At 35.8% G+C, this 11,121-nt stretch overlaps 1 protein-coding gene across 1 annotated transcript in view; it reads left to right on the top strand.

Annotated features, from left to right (window-relative positions):
• Positions 1 to 4,357: 4,357 nt before the first annotated feature.
• Positions 4,358 to 11,121, top strand: part of LOC111871566 — a 14,446-nt gene continuing 7,682 nt past the window's right edge. Inside the window, exons 1-2 of the mRNA XM_023864768.1 lie at positions 4,358 to 4,402; positions 6,561 to 6,717. Coding sequence (XP_023720536.1) covers positions 4,400 to 4,402; positions 6,561 to 6,717 — 160 coding nt within the window. The 5' untranslated portion in view covers positions 4,358 to 4,399. The remainder of the gene's footprint in view (positions 4,403 to 6,560; positions 6,718 to 11,121) is intronic.

Here is an 11,121-nt window from a genome sequence, read left to right as displayed (position 1 = left end):
CATCTTCTACTTCAGTACTGGACAAGATTATATGGCAAAATTAATAACATATCTTACAGAATACCGGACAGGATTATCTGACAAAATTAATATCTTACAGAATACCCAAAATCTGATATTCCTTCCATTATAGTACTGGACAGGATTATATGGCAAAATTAATAACATATCTTACAGGATTCTGGAAATCTGATATTCATCTTCCACTACAATATTGGACAAGAATTAATTGCAAATATAACAACATATCTTACAGATTTTTTATTTGTTTCATCCTGGTCTGTCACACTAACAATATTATAAAAGGTTAATTATTTGTCCACTGTGACTAGGCATCAGTGACATCAGTCACACTGGATGGAATTAATTAACCTTTTATAATATCTTACACAATATTGGAAATCTGATACTTATCTTCCATTACAGTACTGGACAGGAATATTTGGCATAATTAATAACATATCTTAAGGAAATACAATGATTATTGGAAATCTTATATTCATGTTCACCAGTTCAGTACTGGACAGAGTAATATGGAGAAAAATAAGAAGGAATATACCCATAATAATAAAACAGAATAATAATATAAGAAAAATAATAAAACAGGTAAATAAATTAGGACAAGGAGTACACCTACAATAATAAAAAAACAGAATAACAAAAATATTAAAATAGTTAAATAATATAGCTATGAATGAATGGATATGGATACATAGGTAGCCATTTTGAGGTATTTGTAATCATAGCAGATTGAGTTGGTGACAGGAGTATTATTTGTGTGAAAAACTATTATTTTGTGCCGTTATTAAAACAGTTGTTGCAAGAAACATCTCTGTATGTTAATGGAGTTTTAATAGGTAATTTTCAAGGTGTGCCGAAGTCCTGGTTGATATGGAATAGTGAGTTACAAATGTTGACCATTTTCAAGCTGTTTTTGTTCTCTTAGATCTGTGAATGGTTTGCCAACGAAATCGTGAACAGTTACTGAATTTAGGATATTTTATTGTAATACAGTTAAGTGTTTCGTGAATGGTTTGAAGAAGTGACATTATATTGGTTGTGAAAATGTCCAAGGTAGCAAAAGAGCTCTAGTATATGCGCCCTCACTGTCTGAGCTCCCCATAAAGAACAAGCCGCTGGTCAACATGGCACCATGCTTCTTGATAAATATATCATTCATGCCCACATAATCGTCTAGTCAGTGTAAAAGCGTCTTCAGAACATTATTTTAATGTTATGTTTCATATTGTCGCATCTTGAAGCTTGGAAGTTTCAGAATGTTACACTATCATGTGTAGGAACATACACGATGGAGAACCACATTACAGCTTTCAATTGATGTAGTATGAATATGTTGTTGTAGGCAATCTATTGTTTTGAAGATAGGTTGTTAAAGAGGACGTTTCAGAGCGCTGAAACTCGGGTTGTTCATAATTCTGTATTTTACATCACACATCAGTTTTGCATTGTATATTAATGAAAGAAAAAATGTTTGTTGAGAATATTTTGTGGAAGTTCTGGGAAGAACTCTACTTTCCTTTCAGTATAACTTTAGTATGTGATACTGCAAGTAAACAGAAAATTTTGTTATGTATGCATAATGTAGTCAATAAAACAATACAATATTAGAGTTAATTTCACCGACCACACAACACGTTTTTATCATTGTCACACTACATGTTTCGACCTCAAAGAGGTCATCCTCAGGTGTACGAACACAGTTGCACAATCACATGCAATCACATTCGTTTTTCCACTTATTATACAGTTTGGAAGGCTGCAGTGTTGGTATTACTGATTTGAGTGACTTATGGGTACACTGTTGACATGCTGTGATGTATATCTGAAGTTTCTTATTGGTTCTGGCACTCAGGTAATACTAAGGTTATTACCTCTATTTGAGAGGCTGTTGTGTTGGTACAATTATTGACAGGGATTTCTTGCATACACCATTTATGTGGTCTCAGGTGCGATGATATACATATCAAATTCTCGTGATGATCAATTGAAGCAGTCATGTAATATAAGGGGGTTATTACCTCAATTTCAGAGGCTATAGTGCTGGTAATACCAATGACATTTATCATGTAAACCATTGATTTTATTGTGTTGCAGTTAAGTGTGGTGAGAATGAATACATCGAGGGTAAATATGCCCGACTATTGACTTTTTTGTGTTGTAGATAAGTGTGGTGTGAATCTTTTGGAGAACTACGAAAGTAACAGACATCGATGGTAATAATGGCCAAGGTAGCGGAAGATTACGAGTCGTCGTTATGAGATCTCGCCAAGAACAGCAAGGCGATGATCAACACGTTGTCGATGGTTGCAAATGAAAATATCATGCATGCATTGTAAATGGATTGGCACATACAGTTCTATATGCTGACAACACCACTTTTATTGTCTCTTCACAGGATATTAGTTGCCTTAATAACAAAATAAAGTTAGTTATGAGACATTTATATAGAAGGTTCCAAGCTAACCAATTAGGCCTAATACTAAATTAAAAACCCATGTAATGAAATTTATGACCCTCAAGGCCACGGACTATCCATTACATAAAAAATATAATGAGCAAACACTTAAATTTTCTGTAAATGTCAAGTTTTTAGGTGTGTGCCTGGACAATCATTTGGGCTGGGAAAAATACTCTGATGAAGTGATAAATAAGTTGAGTGTTGCAACCTTTGTGCTTAGAAAACTACAGCCTATAGTAAATAGGCAAGTGTTGAAAATGGCTTACTGTGTTTACTGTCAAGTTCAACTTAAATATGGTGTCATTTTCTGGGGCTCTTCTTCATCATCAATGAAAAGAGTTTTTTGTGGCTCAGAAGAGAGCAATTAGAGCAATGTTAATGATGAGGCCTAGAAGTTCTTGTAGAGAGGTTTTCAGAGAAACAGGGATACTTACAGTTCCATGTTTGTATATATATGCCATGGTCATGTTTGCAATTGAAGACGATGATAATAATAATAATAATAATAATTCACGCATAAAGCGACAAACGATGTGACTGGAGATTGAGAAGTGCTATACCATATAGTGTTAGCTGGCGACAAATTAGGGGCCGTGTTTCATCATAGATATGGATACGTAGGTAGCCATTTTCAGTTATTCGCAGAAGTAGTGAGAAGAAGACGTGTTGACAGAGTGGTAAGTTATTTTTTACAGACACTAAAACATTTTTTGCAGGAAACATATCAGTATGTTAGTGCTGGAGTTTTAATAGGTAATTTTCAAGGTGTTCCGAAGTCCTGTTTAATATGGAATAATGAGTTGCAGATGTTAAACTGTTTTTTAGTTCATTATATCCGTGAATGGTTTCCCAATGAAATTGTGAACAATTACTAAACTAAGGCGATTTTATTCTGTTGGAGTTAAGTGTGGTGTGAATGAATACATCAAGGGTAAATATGTCCAAGGTAGCAAAAGAGTCTGCCATCTTATTTCCTTGCACTCATTTAGCCTTTCACCTTGACTGCAAAAGCTGCCCATTTGGCCTAGATAACCTTGTCATATTAAATCAGTTACTTTTAAAACTTTAAGTACCGTATTACATGGCAAACAATTTTATATATATGTATTTAGTATTAATGGTGCCTATTTATTATTTTTACAATCTATATTTGGCCAGTAGTGACAGTAATGATCCAAGACTAAAAAGTCACTACAAAATGTACTGTAAAATCTTGTCAAGTCATTAAAGAAGCCAAACAGAATAATTATAACAACCAAATTCTAAAATCAAACAACAAAATTAAAAGCACCTGGGATATCGTGAAAGATGAATGGGGAAAGAAAACTGTTAATGAAGATGTACAAAGTTTGAATATTGAAGGAAAGTCTACTAAATATCCACAAGCTATTGCGAGTGCATGTAATGAATATTTTCTATCATTAGTTGAGAAAACATATCTTAATAACAATAACAATAATAATAATAATAATAATAGTGTATACCACTTAATCGGAGTCCGCCATCTTCTTTCCTTGCACTCATTTTGCCTTTCACCTTGACTGCAAAAGCTGCCCATTTGGCCTAGATCGCCTAGATAACCTTGTCATATTAAATCAGTTACTTTTAAAACTTTAAGAACCGTATTACATGGCAAACAATTTTATATATATGTATTTAGTATTAGTGGTGCCTATTTCTTATTTTTAAAATTTATTTCCAAATCGAAGCCGCTTTTTTTTTTCATTGTGACGATTGTGACACCTATCGGCTGATGTAGAAGTTACAACGATGTTACAAACGATGTGATTGGAGATTGAGAAGTGCTATACTATATAGTGTTAGCTGGCGACCAATTAGGGGCCGTGTTTCATCATAGATATTGATACGTTGGTAGTCATATTCAGTTAGTCGCAGCTGAGGAGAAGACGTGGTGACAGAATGGTAAGTTATTTTCTACAGATATTAAAATATTTTTTGCAGGAAACATATCAGTATGTTAGTGTTGGAGTTTTAATAGGTAATTTTCAAGGTGTTCCGAAGTCCTGTTTAATATGGAATCATGAGTTGCAGATGTTAAACTGTTTTTTAGTTCCGTTATATCTGTGAATGGTTTCCCAATGAAATTGTGAACAATTACTAAACTAAGGCGATTTTATTCTGTTGGAGTTAAGTGTGGTGTGAATGAATACATCTAGGGTAAATATGACAATGGTAGAGAAAGAGGTAGCCGAAGAATATGTTATACCCCATTGATTCTATCGTGAAAAATGTTGGAGATATATATACTTAGCTCTTCACTCAGAACATGGTTTCAACCTTCTGCAGTGTTTTTGAAACGGTATTACATATTTTGATTTTTCGGGGGGCGACTCGTTTGGGGTGTATTCATTTCCAAGCCCATAGTGCGGCTGGAAGGATTAGGTAAATTGAAAAAATCCAGTGACCTCATAGGGATTCAATCCCATGACCTTCCGGCTTGTAGCGTAGTGCCTCAACCAATTATGCTACCGCATGCTTCCGGAAACAGCTGATATACATGAGAGTAAATGTGTATAGAAATGCTGAATCTGAATTATTTTGTCTGTCCTGATGTGTGATTTTGATGAATAATCTGCCCATTCATGAACTTTGTTTTGTTACCGTAATGTTATCCACCTCCAGGTTTTGAGACCTTGATAGCTTACAATTTTAAGTATTACGACCTATTGCGCAATGGAGGACCCCCCCCCTCCCACCCCAGCGGTATGTGGTGGCATCGGAACGCAACGCTGACGTTACTATCGTAATAGGCAAGTCAACACCCCGCCCCTCTCCTCGCGGTTACGTAACATTGCGTCAGGCTACAGCGGAACCTATTTCGTAACAGGCAAACTCTGCGACTGTGTAAGGAAATATACAACTTATTTATTTGACCGTCACAACACAACAGTTAAAAAAGTTCAAGGACAATGCCCAGCTGTAGTTCTGCTACATGTTTCGGCCATTAGTGGCAATCATCAGGCAGACACAATTCAACAAACGTACACCACTGAATTGCAGTACGCAGAATTTGATACAATGTTATAAATCATTTAAGATAATTTGCAATAAGAATACAATCAGAGGTTATTTAAAACCAATAAAAAGTCATATATAAAAAACAAAATTAAAATTTGATTGATGTTTTATAACATCAAATCCGTCGTTGGTTTCTCTTTTCATACGTTTCCGTCGACAAATAGTAAATTCGAGGTTTCTTTGTAAAATTGTATGGGAGGCCCAGTAATTAATTAATAATTAATTGTTTGTTGAAGTGTGTCTGCCTGATAATGGCCACTAGTGGCCGAAACATAGAACAGAACATGAAATCAGTCGTTTTTTTCACTTTTCATACGTTTCCATCGACAAATAGTAAATTCGATGTTTCTTTATAAAATTGTATAGGAGGCCCAATAATTAATTAATAATTAATTGTTTGTTGAATTGTGTCTGCCTGATGATGGCCACTAGTGGCCGAAACATGTAACAGAACTATATCTGGGCATTGTCCTTGAAGTTCTTTAATTGTTGTGTTGTGACGGTCAAATAAATAAGTTGTACAAGTATATATTGTAACACAACAGGATGCACGAAATGAAAATTATATAAGGAACCTAGACAGCCGCTGAAGACAGTTCTCAAGGCAACAGTTACGAGTTAGTTATGAGCTAGCCAGCAGTTAGTCAGCAGTGAACGAGTTCTCAAGGCAGCAGCCTAAGAGTTGAATTGTAGTAGTCACCGAGTTCAGTTGTAACGAGTGAATCGTGATAGTGTGAATTGATTATTGCGAATAGGGTTATAAAGTGTGAAACTCTGCAACAGTGTGAAGAGATTGTTGCGAATAGGGTTATAAAGTGTGAAACCCTGCAACATTGTTATAATTAATTGTAGCCAAGACTTGTAGATTGTTAAATAAACCATAAGTGTACACATCCTTTCTGTTTCATTATTTACTAATCATCCTGTCCTTAGACACTATATACAGGGAAGTCTCTATTTAAAGTTTCTGTAGGGAACAGTGGGATTTAATTTAATTTCCCCTGTGATGATGTAACAGTACACAATCATTTTGTATTTTCAGAATTCTGAGACAGCTACAGTAACTGTTCCTGAAGCAGCTGGTGCTCCTGCTCTCACCCCTGGTGTACGATCGAGGTATCCTGGGCTTGCTTCTCGGCAACTGCAATCTAATGCAGTTCCAGAAAATAATATGGTACAGCCACATGAGGATGTCAAAAGTAAGCTAACAGAATTTCAGTTTTCATGCGTGTTTATTGAGTGCATGTGTGTTGGTGGGGGTTTTTCCTTGGGGAATTTGCACTGTACTGCGGCAACATTTCATTTCTTTCTTGTTGCATTTTTAATTTCATGGTAGCATAGTTAGTCAAGGCACTATGCTACAAGCCTGAAGGTCACGGGTTCAAGTCCTGATGAGGTCATTGGATTTTTTTCAGTTGACCTAACCCTTCCAACTGCACTAAGACCCTGGGGTTAACTCATCCTCTAGCAGAATTGAGTACCAGGAATACTCTTGGAATATTGTTGGGGGTAAAGGGCGGCTGGTGCGTAGGGCTGACAACCTTGCGATCATCTATGAGCTGATTGTCTAGAAAATATGGGAACCTCAACATCTTACAACCCTGTGGTCCTCCACGGCTTGTTACAGGGATACCTATACTTCACTTCTCACACCCATCTTGCTTTTCTTGAGTAGAATTCTGTGGAACACTGAAGTTTATCACATTGATTTTAGAGTAAGAGAAAGTGATGTGACCAAACAATTTGCTGTGATTCCATTACTGTATAGCTCCTCTGTGTATTGTTTGAACAGCCAGATTTCAGAACAGGCTGAAATTTGATGAACTGTTCAAAACATGCCATGTTTTCTCATGTAATTTCTGAATTTAAACACTTGTGTCCTGAACCAGAGGCATGTAAATTATTAATTCTTCATTTATATTGATAGAAACTAAAAGAGCGCCAGCCAGTTTTGTGTTAAGGTAGTTTGTTATACATATTCAGGTGGAGTCTACTAAGAGAAGTCCCATTAACATGGGTCCAGTTTGCGAAAGATTAAGGAGCCAGGGCAGTATTAAAGTCAGATAAAAATGTACCAGAAATAGTGGTTTTTGATGAAAGAATTCAATATCACTTCAGTACAAAACAAAAACAAGTGTTGTTAATAATGAAGCATGATGCCAAAACTGTTCAGATTGTGAGCCTGTCACTTGGAATGCACGTCTGAGCTTGCTATATTGTAAACTGTTCAGTGTGTCTTGAATGTGCATTTCAATGCACTGTTTTACATTCTTAGAAATGTGGGGATTTTTCAGATATATAAATCACCTAAGCATTGTGCTTCTCTTCATTCTTTGTATATAGACTAGTCCCTCCTCATGGCCCCAGAGATGACAGTACAAGGGGTTTAAATCGCAGGATCTTGCTGCTCATGCTTGTGATCCTCCATGGCTGTCACAACAGATTTGATAGTTAGGATAACATAATCCGTTGCCTGTCATTAAAAATGAAGGTGACATTCTTCAGGGTGTAGGTTCATAATATATATGTATGTGTGCTCATATGTGTATTCAAGTCACAGGCAGAGTTGTCATAACCTCTTCTGTTATTAAATAAAATGCACTTTGGTTTTACAGTAATCTAAAATAAAGTAAAATTTGTTGTTAGAAATCTTGATTTCTGGTATGTTTTTCAAGCTGCTGTGGCTGCATGAACTTTCATGTGACTTCAAGTACTCGCTACAGAAATTGTGCTGTATACAGCAGTAAACCAAAAGTATTGATACATGAATCGTTTTTGTTGTTGATTAATCGCAGAGAAAGTGAATCCTTATTAGAATAGAATTATTTAGAAGAATTAGGAAAGTCTAGAGGTTTGTTATACTGAAGGGGGATGTGATTCATGCATATTTATGCTAGAACATTATTGCTGTTCAGAAATAACTTATGGGCATTACATAATTAATTACGGAAATGTCAGGAAAGAGTATATCCCCAATCGATTCTACACATTCCGTTAGTACAGTAGATTTATGCTCAAGAAGGAATGGTGTTAACCATGACATTGAAGAAGCTCTTAACAGTCTTGGTGGACAAATTAAAATTAGTGTACACCCCATTCTGTACATGAAGGCATTCTGGGAATTTTCCACTGGAGTTCCAAGTCGTTTCTAACACATTCCTCTTTATTTTCTAGTAGGGTGTATCGAGGTGACTGATGACATCACACGTGCGTATATCTCACGAAGGATTGCATTGTTTTGTTGCTGAATATATTTCAAACTAACAGGAAGCAAATACAGATAGAATTTATGCACATATGTCGTACTCTATTCATGGAGATGAATTCAAGCAGTTGTATTGGTGTGTTGCTGGCTTATTTTGTCCACAGATATATTGCGTGTCCACTTAATTTATCCTGTTAGTTTCAGATTAGAGCTCACAACATGATTTCAATCTCAGAGTTTCTTATAAGTGGCGTATTTTTAACTCATTCACTTATTTCCAACTATAATGCAACCCAAAATTGTTTAGAACGTCTCCTTTATTTTAAATGCCATTAGAATAAAGGAGAGATTGTGAATGATTTTGGGTTGGAATAGGGACGGAAATGAGTGAAGCAGTGATACATCTATACAACAGGATGCTGAAATATAATATGTTTCTGGCTGTTAACACATGAAAAATGGTTCATATAGAATTTGTAGTTATGCTTATGATCTAGTTCCCTATGAAATTTAACATCCCTAGCTCCATTGTTCATTAGTTATTGCCAGCAAGCCTGAATCTAAACATACCTTCAGAGGTTTTTATGCAGCCAACATGTTTTCTTATATATTCTGCAGAAAGTTGCATTATAGTACACAAAATATCAGGATTCTGCACTGATGTGACTCCTATCTGACAAGTTTGCGTGGTCACCATTTTTGTATTATTGATAGGTGGTTAAAAAGTATGAGGTATGGATAGCCTCTGGAGACTTGATGATACCAAGATTCATGAGAATCTGCCATTTGGTTCATAAGGCGTCTGCAACGTGGACACATGGTCATGATGCCATAAGTAAATCTTGCATATAAAAAAGTAATGCAGGATGAGAAAGCTTTGACATTGTTTTTGAAACAGATGTTTGCAGTTATGCATTTATTTTCTAGTAGTATGGTTAATTTGTATTGATCCACTAAGTCCTACTTGCTGTCTAATATTAAGAAACTGAAATGAAATGAAGCATTTCCAGATGCCCTATGCCCCAAGTGTGAGCAGCAGGAACAAATATAGATATATGAGGGATATTCAGAAAGTAACCTCTGGTGAGCTGTTAAAACAAGCAATGAGAAAAAACAAATTATTACTCATATATGCAAAAAATGTGTACATAAGCTAGTTTTCAGTGTAGTCACCTCCAGAATTGAGGCATCTGTTGTATTAGGGAATAGGTTTTTGTAGGCCTATATCAAAGAAGTCTTACGAGTACATTGAGAAGTAGGAGTATGTATGCATTTTTTGTATATAGTAATTTTGTTTTTTCTCATTGCTTGTTTTGCTAACAGCTCATTGCAGGTTACTTCCCGAATTTCTACGATGACCTTTCCTTTCAGTAGTAACTTTTTGTTAGTATCATAATTTCACATTAGCAGAATTAAGTATCATAATTATGTGGCTTGTATATTGTTTATAAATGAACCGTGGATCTGTATAATATTGTGATATACACAAAGTTGCCTCTCCGGAAGCACCTGATTATTACAAGCTTGGGGCCCTGTACGAGTATAAACAGTACATAGTGTATGATACAAACTTTACACTGAGAAAGGTGGCCTGTAACTTTTGTTTGAGAGATGTGTGGTTCAAATCTTAGCTGAGTCACCAACTCTTGTGATGGCATGTTCCATGGTATTACTCAATCCCACCAGCAAATGTCAGAATAATACTTTAAATAACTACCACTTCCTGCAATATNGTTTCCATTTCGTGAGTAATTATCATTTTGTGTTACATAGTCTTGATGGGATGGTATGGATTGGATAGATCTGGCTCAGGATAGGGACCAGTGGAGGGCTCTTGTGAGCACGGTGATGAACCTTTGGATTCCATAAAATGCTGGGAAATTCTTGAGTAGTTGCAGAATGGCGGCTCCTCAAGAAGGGCTCTGCTCCATGAGTAAGTAAGTAAGTTACATAGTCTTGAGTCACTGAGTATATTGTTAAATGAAGTCAGATGTACCATAACAAGTGTGTCTGATCCCTTACATTGTGTAATTATTATTTTCAAATAGAAAATCCACTTTCATAATGTCTGACTTTGAACCATTAATCACCCAGACTCTTAGACAGTTTCTTTTACTACAGTTTTCAGTTGTCTTTTAAGCTGTTGCTTTGTGAAACAACCTCTATTTCCAGTATGGAGCCTTCTTTCTCCAGCTGTAATATTCGTCACATCTTTAAAATGATGTGCATGGCATCTTCTGTTTCACCACATACTGAACATTTTTCTTTTTGGCTTATCTTTCTTTTAGTAATTGTCAATAGATTTTCCGTCAAGTGCAACAGTATATATTTTGATCACTTAATTATCTCATCTGCCTTACATGTTTCGGTTCCAAGAAACCATCTTCAGAGGCACTTA

This window comes from Cryptotermes secundus, unplaced genomic scaffold (assembly GCF_002891405.2).
Source record: "Cryptotermes secundus unplaced genomic scaffold, Csec_1.0 scaffold1373, whole genome shotgun sequence".
NCBI classification, from domain to species: domain Eukaryota; kingdom Metazoa; phylum Arthropoda; class Insecta; order Blattodea; family Kalotermitidae; genus Cryptotermes; species Cryptotermes secundus.
This window is presented reverse-complemented; position numbering and strand designations above follow the sequence as displayed.